Consider the following 14,140-nt stretch of genomic DNA (forward strand, 5'->3'; position numbering starts at 1 on the left):
TTTCCATGACAACAAATATGTAGTGGTTCCAGGGACCGAGATGACCAGATCCGAGGTGACAGCCAGCTGTGGCCTGGCTCCCTGCAGCCTGGTTGGAGGCACCGTGGTAAACACTGAGCTGCTCTCAGAAGCCTGGGACACTTGTGATATAAATATTTAAAAAAACTGAGCTGCACTAGAGTACTTCTTTTCTTAATGTCATATTAATCTAAAAAAAAAATAAAAAAAAAAATTGTTTTCTCTGAGGGGATGGCCAGTGTTACTGGGGCTCTTCTGATCCTCTTGTTTTAAATTGGCTTCATTTCTAGCTCTCTTCTGGCCCAGTGAGAGTGCAGAGTCCACACTTCCTCTTTCATAACGTGATGAGTCGCAGTGATCAGACCTAATCCTGCCACGAACCATCTGGTCACGATTTCCTTGGTGAAGAGAGCGTGCTTGTTAATCTGAGGGTCACTCGACATCCTGCCGGCCGGATATCCACACCCAGAGGGCAACGATGTGAGTTTTTTACTCTTCACATGGAATCCAAGCAGATGCAGTCATTTTGATAATTTTTTTCCTAAATTCTGTTATTTAATTTTGAGACATAGGCTTTTAAAGTAATCGTTAACAAAAATCAACTAAAAAGTATAAAATAAAACATTTTAATCCGTCTTCAGACACTAAATGTGTTTACTTTTCAAACATATTGCAAACAAGCTTTAAGATTCCTCTGCATCATTCACTCGCCACCAAATCCATCAAAAACTTAATTTTCCGCTTCTTGCCAGCAGGTGGCAGACTCCCTCCTCTTGAAGCCTCCGCCACAAACATCACATCTACATCACAGAGACATTATGTCACAACACCCAAGTATTGATTTATGACGAGGAAAGCGAACACAGACGACAGTGTTGCGGGATGCCGGCAGGCAGACAAAAACAGCTCTATAAATATCCGCCTGCAGTGACAGGTTTGTGTTACCACACAGCAAAGAGAGTACCTACCGATCTCTCCCCAGTGAAAAGGGTTGATGCCGCCGGTCGTGCAGTTGTACACCAGGGCCGTTTTAGGTCTGCAAAGTGTGGAAGATGAAGGTCATAATGACGTCTGTAGAAGGCATTTGGTGTATAATTCCTGCTCATCTGTTTGTGCGGTGAAACTGTGCTGATATAAAAGGCTGATCTTATATTTAAAACTGTTATTCACCAGTGTTTTTAACCCTTACAGTGCAGGAGTCAGTACATAAAATGAGAAGTACATAAGCCTGGTACTGTACAACATTACAAATGCCTGTACATTACAAAATTTGAGAGGTTAAGTGTGTTTTCATCAGCCTCTCTTAGCAGTCTGAAATGGGTGTGGATGCCGCATATTTTCTCTGCACGCTGTTTCCCGTATGGAAAATCTGACCCTCTGAGTTTTGGTAAGACTGCAGCGAAGCAGTGAGTCAGACACTCCCTGGGAAAAACATCTGGCAAGGCGTGGAAATGACCCACTTGAGTTTACTAGTGTCTTCTTTTTAGTGCCAAAATAAATTTGGTAAGGATCAACAGAAAAATATTTCAAAATCTGGCATTTAACTGATTTTCCCAGACCATTCTGGATTTTTTGTGACAAGTTCTCAGTGCAGTTCTTCTCTTCACATCAGGGCCAGGTTTAGATTTACACTTACAGCTTCTTTTATCACCCCAGGCTGTTATAAAAGTACTGAAGTATTACAGTTACTCTGACGCTCACTAACAAGACACACAGGAAGACCGTGACAACAGGTTTGTGTTGGGCTGCTGGTGGAAATAGCTGCACAAAGAATGTATGCAACTCTATTTTTAGAGTCACTGTTAAAGCATCTATTCAGGTGCTTCTGTCTGAACTATATTTGGTGATCATGGAGTATTACCCCTACTCATAACAGATGCCTTCTGTCCATGTCACAGTTTACCGAGGCTAAGTAAAACAGAGTAACCTGGGGGATTTACTCTATATACAGACATACGACATATACAGACATGAAAATATGCAGAATATCTAGAAAAAGGGACAAGACATTGGGTTTCTGAAGCTTTCTAACTTCTGCTTTGACTGGCCAAGCTTGCCTGAGCAGGCAAGCAGCTATTGTCATATGATCATAACTTTACGTTTATTTGCTTGTTTTGCCTTTTGTATTGAGCCCAAACATCTGCAGGTTACAGCAGAAATCCCCACAAGTTGGCCGTTGTCCCTATACCTAAAGGGCTCCCAAATCATTCAAGAGTGCACTTGGAAACTTCAAGTTTCTAATGGAAAGCCCTCAACTTATGCATTATGGCAAATGGAGGATATTTTAAGTTTAGGGACTGAGTTTTGGGGTCTGTTTACTCACCTGTGTACAGCAGTGTACCAGCCAGCAGCCAGAGTGAGGTTGATGACCACATCCACAGGGATCAGATCTGCCACCGCATCATTGTTGGCCCTCATGGTGCGCAGGATACCCTTTCCCGCCTTATCACAGGATGACATCATCTTAAAACTCCAAATCTTGCCACTGCAACCAAGAGCTTTGAGATTCAAGGGTAACATGTCTTACTTACAGCTATAAAGACGCCGCTTGGCCCGTTGAAGTTGTCAATCCAACCCTGAGGCATGAAACGGAGAAGAAAAGAAAAACAGCAATGAGACTGAATCGACATTAATTGATTAATTCTAACAGCAGCACACGTGTGGTTGTGTTTATGTGCGCTAAAGCAGCTGTTCGGGGTTATGTTACTTCCTGCGGTGGGAGAACAGAGAAGCGGGGATTGTCGGCTTCAATTAGAAATCATTAAAAATGGATGAAATCACTGGTAATAGACTGCAACAGTCTCTAATGTGCGGGGCTGTGGATTCATTATGTGGGCAGAGCTAAGCCTTATCCTCGCTCTAATAATATGTTCTGGTGCAGATAAGGTGCACAGAAGAAGAGCAGGCCACTGGGGCCAGGGGTGTTTTTAGCGTGGCGATCTGCTGTCGGCTTCACGCCAAGCTGAAGACGGAGATGCAGCTTTTATTCTGCACAGCGTGTTGGGTTAAATGGGACATTTCTAAAAGCACGGACTCCCAGAATGACAGGCGCATACTGGGGTTATAAATGTACACAACACATCGACACAAACACAAATACGCTGTGCCCATCCCCCACCAGTCTCACAGCGCCTGCTGGCAGGGGCTGCCAAGGCGATTGCAGGGCCAAGCGTGAGTGAGGTCTTTTGAAGAGTTGCTGCCAGGCCGAGTTTACAACTGCAGGCAGAGCCAGAAGCTACCAACAGTCCCACTGCACAAACACAAGGCCTACATTTCCTGACTCCACATAAACAAGGACTTTCCTGTGTTGGTCTGGTATTTGTTTTTTTTTCATGCTGCATTATCTCTTCAGAGCTAGTCCTTCAGATGAACTCCTTTATGTTTTTTAATTAGGAAGAATCTGAATCAGCTGTTAGATTTCTGCTGAACATCTCTTTGAATAATCGATACATTTATGTCATCATCACGAGTCTAAGGCTTTTTCTGCAGTCATCAGCCTTGGGTGATAGATATATTTATAGCTTTAACGAGGAGTCACTCAGCAAAAAATATATATAAAAAAATAAAATAAAATGAAAGAATAAGTAAATAAATATCTTATTAAAAAATGAATAATTATTGGCAAGTTTAAAGTTGAACTCTTTCCATGCAAAATCACATAATTTCAATTAAATATTTACTGAGAAGCAATCTCGCTCACGCTGATTAGTCTGGTGCAAGTTTTCATGTAAAGAAATCCACCAGAGACTGACAGTGAAAACGTGATAATGCACTCTTCAGCTTTCATGTTTGGGTCCTTAGCGAAGCAGCATTCAGTCCACAGCCTCCGATTCGCCCTACTGTCCTTGACGTCCGCCCAACCTCTCCCATCCCAGCAGCTGTTTGGCTTGATGAAAGGTGACTCGGGTGGAAAACGCCAGTCTTTAGCACCGACATTAGCCTATTTGCTTTAATCCAGGGCCACTTAAGATAAAAGCCACAGGAGAGCAGCACTGACCCGGGCAGGATTAGGTTGATCAATATCTTATTTCAATTTGTGTCACTGTGGTAAATGGCCTGTATTTATATAGCGCTTTACTAGTCCCTAAGGACCCCAAAGCGCTTTACATATCCAGTCATCCACCCATTCACGCACACATTCACACACTGGTGATGGCAAGCTACGTTGTAGCCACAGCCACCCTGGGGCGCACTGACAGAGGCGAGGCTGCCGGACACTGGCGCCACCGGTCCCTCTGACCACCACCAGTAGGCAACGGGTGACCGAGACTGTCCAAGTCGGGGCTCGAACCGGCAACCTTCCGATTACAAGGCGAACTCCCAACTCTTGAGCCACGATTGCCCCAGGAGGAGGATAAATAATGAGGGAGGGATTCTAGAAAAACTAGTCCGCGTCATTCACGGGTGTCCAACATGTAAATTAACATTTGAGCTACGAGTGTGACCGCTCACTAAACTACAACTCTAACAGCAGACTGGTGCTGATCTTTTGGACTAAAGCACCTACAAAGAAACAATCAAGTCAAAAAAGGGGGCACGTTCTGAGCAGAAAATGAGCCAACGATGAAATAGGAAACCAAACGACTTGCACTCTGCAAGGATCCAAGCACCACAGATCATAATCACGACATGCATCACAGACTGTATAGAAAAGATGCAAGCAGAAAAAAAAATGGTCTGAATTTCTAGTTTTGACTGTTGTTTGTGTTCATTTTAAAACACTATGGTTCCTTTATGAAAAATGACCAATGACGACATCTGGTACACAATCCTTTAAGCCTGTTTTTATTAATCAAAGTAAGCATAAGCATGAAGGTGGCCCTACTAACTTGGCAAATCACGCCAAATAAGGATCGTACAAACATCGCAAGAGAAATGGCTGAAAATAAAGAGTGGAATATGTTACGGAGCAATTAACTCATAAGACTTTGAGGAACAGTGTCGAGAGAAAAGGACCATGTGTAGGTGTCAATGATGGGGTGAGAACTGAAATGTTGATGTCACAAGATCAAACTGTAGAGATTAAGCTATGAGACAATTAATTTGTTGCTTTGTTTTATTTCAATTCTTTTATGCGATTAAAATGTAGGTGTTCACAACCCAATGACTGACATCAGTCGCTACATCCATCGTTTTTGTACAGTCTTTGACATATAGGCTCGTGAAATTCTTTCACAAAGACAAGAGCCATAGTGGGCGTGTCAGTTCTCTCTCAGCAAGATTAAAACTAGAAAAGGTCATGGAACTTTGTCAATACTTAAAAAAAAAGAACATATATAAGTGTAATTATGCAAAAGTAGCTTATTTCTAAAGAGAGCAAAGTATTCATTGAACTCACAGGAAAGGGCTCTTGCCAACTGGCTCCCACTATGGAGGGTCTGATGATGCCAATGTTGAGCTTGTCTTGCTCCTGCTGCACCACGTACTCAGCCAGGGCTTTGGTGTAGGTGTACGTGTTGGGCCTGTCGCCGATGAGCCGTGGTGTTATGTCCCGCACGATGCCATCGTCCATCCACCTGAAGCCAGAGACATAAAGCTTCAGCACTAAGCACCCATTTACAACATAATTGAGCACTTATTTTGGTGCCGTCTGAGATTTATTATGATAAAAACAATTTTTAAAAAACGTAGGTGGCAGGTTTGTTTTGCAGAAGAACATTAGAAGGTACAGGTTTATGAAAAAGCAATTTACAGTTCCCAGGTCATGTACGCTTACTACATTTAGACCAGCATTTTAACTCTTTACCCTGTGAATGCTGTAAAGGTCGTCATGTTGTCTTTATGGGAAAAGGAGTTAAGGCGACTTCACCTATAAACACTGCCAAATAAATGCATGAAATAAAATGAAACGGAAACACTCCATTAGGCAAAGTTCTCAAAGTTAAACCAAACCTCTGGTCCTTACACATGAGCTGATGACAAATCTATGTAGGACGTGGCATTTAAGCTGCTTTAGTTACCCTGCAAGCCGCTATCAACCCATCTCAACCCTAGCACTTCCTTTTCATGCCGTTTCAGACATTAGTGTAATATCTGCTGTCTTTTATCATTAGTTATTCATCTCTGCCTTTTTTCCCCCCCACAGTGTCTCTTTTGTCCCGTCTTCCTCCCCTCATACCTAACCAGTCGCGGCAGATGGCCACCCCTCCCTCAGCCTGATTCTGCTGGAAGTTTCTTCCTGTTAAAAGGGAGTTTTTTTATTCCCACTTTTGCCACATGCTTGCTCATAAGGGGTCACCTGATTGTTGGGGTTTTCTCTGTATCAAATAAAACACCTTGAGGTAACTGTAGTTGTCATTTGTTGCTATATGAATCAAATTGAAATTACTGTGACCTTTGATATGTAGGGAGAGTCTTTGTTACTGCTCTCCAAATGCACGTGGAGGTGTTAGTCCTGGACTAAATTATGAATATGAACAGTTTAAAAGCAAAGACAACCTCCTTTCACACTGAAAGGTGTGCATGTTGCCCAACTTTTGCAATAACTTCCATGGAGCAATCTGACAATAAAGCGCTCTTTTCTACTGCCAGTGGGCCAAATGTGTGCACAGGTGTGAAAACAGGCAGATAATCATGAAATTCGTGTCTCCACATTCCTGCTTTTATCCCAGTCCAGGTTCACTGCTGAATGCAAGTGAATGGATGAGATCTGTGTTGGTATCGTGCCCAGGGTGGTTTAGCCCCAGCTGGATGTGTTGTGAATGACTGCATTGTTTGTTCGTTCCTCGTAATTACTGGGCTTGATTCTGACACACTCGCCAAGTGAGCATCCTTTTCTGGGTGATGCAATAGTTTATCCACTCACTATTTATTGATCTTTTGGGCCCAGTCGCGGTCTCTCCCTTGGCTGCAGCTGTTGCACAAATATACAACTTCTCTTTTTCTTTGGGATTAATTTCCACATGACATGGATTAACCCCAAGTGGAAGTATTTCTGTGACACTGGTGAACAAAAACATCATCCACTCACTCAAGGGAGTCTATGAGTTTCTTGGGCTCGACGGGCGGCGGGTAGATGACCTCATCGATGTGCTTGCGATTGCAGTTTGCATAGGCGGTGGAGATGTGAATGAAGGCCTCGAGGTGATGCATCTGCTGGGCCAGGCTGAGGAGCTGCTGTGTGGCGATCACATTGAGCTGCAGGGCGTGTCTGCAGGAGAGGAGAGAGAGATTCATACGGTGTTAAAAAGACTGCGCGTCTCTGGGAGTATGTGTATGTAGATGTGGGAGGAAAGGTTGTGCAAATGAGTCTGTGTGTGGGAGGGAAAAGTTTGTGTGTGCGCGTGCTCAGGTTCAGTGTGTGCAGGGAAAGTCGCTGCGTGTGTGTGTGTGTGTTCGTGTTTGCTAGACTGCTACTATCTTTGTATTTGCATGTATAAGCGTTTGTTTGCTGATGACTGAGTGTTCCATTCAAATATGAATTTGCAAACGAGCAGGAATTGGCAAAAAAATTCAAGCCAGAGCAGAGTGACATGGCGGGATAGAGAGGCATGAAATCAAACAGAGGAGAGGGAGAGAGAACAAGACTAAATGAGGAGGAGGGAAAAAATGTATTAGCCTCATCATTTTCGCTGTTTTCATCTTGTAGTACCAGTTATAAAGCCAAGACTAAGCATTACAGTATCTACTGTGGCTCTGAATCGAGGCAGAGAACGGTCCTGAACAATGCACGCAACTTTACAACTGCAAAATCTGGCAAAGTAATAACCTGTTGCTCCTTCTTTTGTTGACTCTTTTCTCTTCTTAAACACAGAGACTATAACCGAATAAATGACGCAGCAGCATTTCACCTCAAGAGTCCAAAAGCAGAAACATTTTTTTTAAAAAAGTGTTTCTCTGAAGACAGAAAAATCCAGAGGACCACAAAATGAGAACAAATGCAGATAGATTAATGAAGTTATTAATTACATGATAGTTTAAGAGATTAAATCCCCCCCTCCCAATTTAAACCATTGATAAAGTAGAAAATAAACATAAGTAGGGCCTAGCTGGCCATTTATTTATACAAGTCTAATAGATACTGGTCTTATAATGATGAGACAAGTGTTGTAATTAGCAATCCTGACTCTATACTGTCTAAAGCTGTTACAGCCTCCTCTCTTTCTGCTCTCCCTGCAGGGTTCCCTCCTGCAGGAGGCAGTGAGGCTTGTTAGGAGAATACTGGCTCACCTGTGTAGGCCTCCACATAAGCAGCCAGCCACTCATAACACCATGGCACATCTCATTCATCACCACTCTTACCCTGACTTCTCACGCCTCATGTTTATCGCTGCCATCATCTTCATTCTGCCAATGAAATCTATAATTGGCGTCCTCACCTGTCTTGCGTCACCTCTATAAAAAGACTCTCCATCTCTGGTAAAAGGAAGCAGACGTATTCGACTCAAACTTATGCAAGAATAATCAAGGTGCTGGCCTTTATCGTTTTAAAAATGTTTTCTTAAAGAGATGACAACAACAAAATCCTAACTGCCAGAAGAAGAAAAAACAAAAACAACTGAACCCACATGTGATTGATAATCCTCCTGTAGGCCACCCACACAACACATTTCACTTTATAAACCTCAGCCCTCAGCTGTGGATGTGCGTCAGCTCTGCAGCAGAACTACAACAACATACAGAGTCCATTTTGCCCAAAGCAAAGACGAGAAACGCTGTGGTCAGTTTCAACAGACACTGCATGATTCTCTGGCTCAGCGTGGGTGTCGATCACGAGGTCGCGGGAGAACCGAGAGGCAGAAAGCTGTGGGCGAACGGTCCAGTGGCACGAATCAGGTGCGGTCAGGCTGTTGGAAGCGGCAGGACCATGAAGACTGCGGTGGCGATCACCCGGTGAGCTTTTGCGTGCTGTGGGGGCGTGTCATCGCCCCTCCACCTTCTGGGACCATATGCAGGGCGTCACGCCAGCAGGACTGCAGAGGGAAGATGGAGGCACCACTGCGCCCCTTCCTGCTCCTGACTCATCACCCATCTGTCTTTGCAGTTATGATTCAGATGCAACAACTACAGACCGGTATAGGCACTCATCAGAAACTACCAGCTATTGAGATCTGCTGACTGTGGAGGCCATTTGAGTACAGCGTTCAAGACACTGAAGATGGTCCACTGTGGTCATGAAGCGATGGACATGGTCAGCGACAATACTCAGGCAGGCTGTGGTGTTTGAGCAGTGAATAACTGGTGCTATGGGTCAAAAGTGCCGGATGATTCATGCTCTCATGTTGTTTACAACAAATTCTCATAACACCTGAATGTTGCTGCTCAGACGCTTCTTCTATTGTCCCAGTTTTCGTGGGCCAGTGTGAATTGTAGACCCAGTTTCCTCTTCTTAGCTGACAGGTGTGGCACACTGTATGGTCTTCTGCTGCTGTAGCCCTTCTGCTTCAGCGTTTAACGCGTTTTCTGTTCCGAGATGCTATTCTGCATATTTGGTGGTTATTTGAGTTACTGTTTCCTTCCTATCCATTTGAAGCAGTTTGACCTCTGTCATCAACAAAGCATTTTCACAAAGCTCACTGGATGTTATCTGTTTCAGACAGTTCTCTGTAAGGGTCACGGTCCTTTAGAGAAAAGCTCGAGTTAGCAAACACAAAAAACTCCCAGCTGCTGATTTTTACTCATATGAAGCCACTGAGGTTATAAGACTTCAAAATAATAATCTCAGAATAAAATCACTCTAAGGGTTTTTGTAGAATTTGTTTATCGGATAATGTTCCTACATTTCAAGAGTCCTGTTTAATATCTGCTTAATGCTTAGACTGCCCCAAGTATTATCATTACTACTGTACATTTTATCAGTACTTCTCTGAAGCACAGAACAGATCGATGAATCAATAATAAATCACTAGCAGCTCTATTATTAACACTCAGTGCTGCTTTCTTCTTTAAAAAGGCCACTTCACCCCAAAAATCAAACATATATTTTCCTCTTATGGCTTTCTTACAAGTTCATTTAAAAAGGAAGCAAGCTAGCAGCTACCTGACATTGTAGTTCAGCCGAGGGGAGGATACCATGAATGTTTACATCCTGTCACAGCTCATTACGAAGAAGAACCTCTACCCAAGGGTAGAGGGGCACTTGTTTCTGCACAGTTCCTGCTAACAAGGTCATGATTTCTAGAAATTTTAACTCACTGTGCAGAACATTATAGGGTGAAAATCCCTCTTTACTCACAGATTACATTAATGTGATCAATCTTATGATAAATAGAAATAAGTTTCAAGTTAAAACCAGCTTTCAATAAATAGCAATGATCCTTTAAGTGTGGATAAAGACTTGCACAGGATGAAGACCAGCTGAGGTGTCGGGCTGAAAAGCCCTGGACTGACTCTCGAGCCTTAAGCAGACTCGTCTGATTTATGGCCTCTGCACTGCTTACAAGGCTGCCGGTCGCTAGACAAGAATAATGACTCTGAGATGACAAAAAGGGGAGGCGTGAGTAAAAAACCCAGTGAAGTCATATGAAGAAATAAAAGAAGAGAGAAGATAAAGGCCACTGAGAGAGAAAGATACAGAGACAGGAAAGTCACATCAGGACACAGAGAGACGCTAAAGCACTAAGAGATCGATATGAATCTGTGTGCAGCTCAGTGCAGTGCAGCAGTCCTAACTGAGCTGTCACTCAAACTGGCCCGCCTCTGAACACCCATCTTCAGGGAGCTTTTAAAGAGCAGCACTACACCACGTCAGACAAATGATCTACCTCCACTCAGCCATGCACACGGAGGCTGCAAACACACCGAAGGGGAGGCCTCACTCGCTTATCTTGGGAGGAATTTCCCTGCTTAAAAGAAGCTAAAGCTGAAGATTTAATCTATGAATACCGGGATCACCACGTGGGGTCAACATGTGTGTAAACAGACTTACAAAATCCCAAAAATGCAGTGCAACTGAAAGTGTCCAGACACAAGCTATAAGCAGGAATGCCAATCATTCTTCTCTTTTCAGTTTCTCGGCTCATCCTTATTTCACTCTGCAGATAATTTTCTACATGAAGGATCCAGTGCAGTCCAGGCCGGGTATTTGTACAGCAAGACAAAGAAAGCTGCACACCATGTTTGTATATTTTTACACAAGCTTGCAGGCTCAGGCACAGTCTATACAAATGGCTTCCCTGCCGCCTCCCAGCTATGACCAACCGACCTCAGACAGTGCTCACATCAGGATTCAACAACTCTACATTCACCAAAGCTCCTCGTAGACCAGTAACGAGTGGGACGTCATCACTGGGACGTTGGAGCATACAGGAGCCTCTGAAGACATCACAATCAATCCAGACTGACCGGCTATCTTAATACTGACTCATTTGACTGCAACAGGCGTGTCCTCTGAATCGCCTCCTACCAACACTCTGAACATGCCACGGCTCCCTGAGTAAAAGAGGAACCATCTATTTTCTTATAGGTGATTTTACAAACTTGTAGAAACGGTTGATTTCTCCACACCCTCATCCTGCTCCACTTCCTCTTTGCGTCACGTCAATGAAACATTACCGCCATGCTCATTGAGTTGCACATCCTCTGGCGTGCACCCTCACAACAGCAAGTTCCTGCTACAAGCAACATTTACTCAGCAATAAAGACACCTTGCATAAAGTGGAACAGGATTGTAATGAGGTGTAATAGTGAAACAAAGCAGCAGGAGTCTGTGTGTTCATTGTGCTGGAAAATTAAAAAAAAGAAAAAAAAAAGAAAAAGTGGATGAAATGCACGTGGTCCTCACTTGAGCGGCTCATCGAAGCGGATGGTGGCGGCGCAGTGGAAGACGATGTTGATGCAGGCGGTGAGCTTCTCCACATCCTCTGGGCTGATGGCCAGGCCCGGCTGCGTCAGCTCGCTGCTGATTGGGATGATCTTCTGGTGGAAATCGGGGTTTTCCTCCCTCACACGGTCGAAAAGCTGCCAGACAAAACAGGAATCACTAAAGGAAAGACATTTATGTCTTAGCTAATTCATCAGCAGCATTCAAATAATCGAACATTTAAACGCCATATACATTTTTCTTAAACTTGAAGAAGGTTGTGCTTTCTCGTAAGATGTGGACATTGGCATTGAATTGATGCTGTGTACGAAGTGAGCTGTATAAATAAACTTTGCTTATAGCTGTCAGGGAGAGAAGAACTATTACAGTCGACTCAAACACTAAAACACCACGGCAAGGAACGCAAATGTACTTTGCATAATCGCTTCAGGCGAGGAGTTTTTTCTGATGCAAATGATCTGTACATTTTCATTTCACCAAAGCAGCGATAGTCAACGTGGACAAGATAAGACCGGTCAGACTGGACTGTTTAGAATCGCAACTTAACCCAAAATATGGAAACGGCACATAGAAAGGTCCCAGACAGATTAACAGACACTTTATTACAGACATTTTATTAGGTACACCCTACTGGAACTAATGAAGTCCAGTACAAACGTCAACAAATCCACTCTTACTCTGTATCAGAGTATTTTACATCCACGTGCCACAAAAAGCCCACTTTGACTTTCTGTCAGTGTAAAAAAAGTTTAACTGCACATTTAATCCCTGAGACATCTTAATATAAGAAAAAGCTTTTCTACAAGACAAAGAAACAAACTCCTGCAGAAGAGCAAACACAGACTGAAAAGTAAACTCACCTCATGAGAGGGAATGTTGTATTAGAGTGCATTTGTTTTAACAGGGTGGAACTAGTAAACTCTCATTTTGCTGCTCTACCTTATTGAAAGCTACTAAAACAAAAGAGGAAAGATGCGTCCAATTGAGTTTCAAAGCAGTATTAATTCCAATTATAATCATGACAGTTAATCAATAAATGAGCTCTGTGAATTGACTATGAAGTCTTAATCAAAGGTGGCTTTTTTCACTAATGAATAGCTTCAACTAAAAGAAGATGGGACTAGGTGTTAAGACAGGTAGGCTACAGATGTGAGAGCAGAAAAAAAAAAAAAAGGTAGCATGCCTGCCATCGACCAATGAGATTTATCCATCTGTGCCATGAGTCACACTGTGGAGTGTTTCCTGATAAATGTCTCAAAGTAAACACGGGTCAGTGAGTCAGCTTGCAAAAGTAATCTCCTCTCTAAAGAAAAGAATTCACTCCCCGTTTTATACAAAAACACTCTCAGGGCTGTAAACCTCTGACCGGTATCTGACAGGGCCATTTGTGCCGCTGTTCGCCGCACTCTACTGTACATTCACGCTGAAACGCAAACCCTACTCATGTTATTCCACCTGTTTACGCTGCTGTTCGCCAACTGAGTGCCGGAGAAAATATTCCAACATGGAGGCGGGGATTATGTGAAGTCTCGTCTAGATTTACCGGCTCGTGTATCACACGCCGTTCGCTGCCCGACACCCTGCAGAGAGCTGAGCATGTCAAGCCAATGTTTGAGTCAGGAGATGCTTCCCAAAGGCAGCGGAGTCAGATGTCATGCATTTATCTGTGCAGCTCCTACCAGGAAATTTGGCTTTGCCTTGCTGCACAGAGCAGCTGTGTTCAAAAGGCCTTTCACAGACAGATATTAAAGGATGAGAAGGAGAAAAGAAGGGGAGTGAGAGGGGAAGTGAAGGGATTGGCATCAAAATGCGTGCGCTCTGAAAGTGCCGCCCTGTGTGTGTCAGCTGTCCTAAAAGCAGAGATCTCTCGCTTAGAGGACAGAAGTTGACTTAAACAGCTGTTTACAGTCATGCTCTGTATCCTCATCAATCTCCTGCTTTTTAATGGCACCCTACTCGCTCCCAATACTGTACACCATACTGCCCATATTAGGAACAAGCCCGCATGTACAGTATGCACTGTCATAACATCTGAGGGAAAGGGGTGGGGGTGGGGGGGTGTAAGGGATTTTCTCCATGCTCATGTAAAGCCGTTATTATTATGTAATGAAAAGTAACAGCGTTATCTCCCTCTGCTCAAGGCCAACAGCTGGTAGTAACGGAGTCTGCAGGGAGCAGGAGCAGAGGAAAAGATTCTGTGTGCAGCTTTCTCCAAAAAATATCAGCACTGCAAAACCTGTCCTCTCTGTGCTGCATGATTCAAGGAGCCGCTGATGTCATGGAGTGATCCGAGTTCTACTTCCTCTACGTTGTTGTAGCTCAGCAAGAAAAGTCTATTTTTTGTTTTGTTTTACCTTGAAC

General features: G+C 43.6%; 1 protein-coding gene across 4 annotated transcripts in view; it reads right to left on the reverse strand.

The window, feature by feature from the left end:
* Positions 1–14,140, reverse strand: part of si:dkey-97m3.1 (fatty acyl-CoA reductase 1) — a 58,231-nt gene that overhangs the window by 5,864 nt on the left and 38,227 nt on the right. For all 4 annotated transcript variants that reach the window (XM_063500718.1, XM_063500719.1, XM_063500717.1 and 1 more), the window contains exons 3-8: positions 11,741–11,916; positions 6,989–7,168; positions 5,357–5,534; positions 2,550–2,594; positions 2,342–2,460; positions 987–1,054 (exon numbers count right to left, since the gene is read on the reverse strand). In XM_063500718.1, the coding sequence (XP_063356788.1) occupies positions 987–1,054; positions 2,342–2,460; positions 2,550–2,594; positions 5,357–5,534; positions 6,989–7,168; positions 11,741–11,916 (766 nt within the window). The remainder of the gene's footprint in view (positions 1–986; positions 1,055–2,341; positions 2,461–2,549; positions 2,595–5,356; positions 5,535–6,988; positions 7,169–11,740; positions 11,917–14,140) is intronic.

Source organism: Pelmatolapia mariae, linkage group LG17 (genome assembly GCF_036321145.2).
Source record: "Pelmatolapia mariae isolate MD_Pm_ZW linkage group LG17, Pm_UMD_F_2, whole genome shotgun sequence".
Lineage (NCBI taxonomy): Eukaryota > Metazoa > Chordata > Actinopteri > Cichliformes > Cichlidae > Pelmatolapia > Pelmatolapia mariae.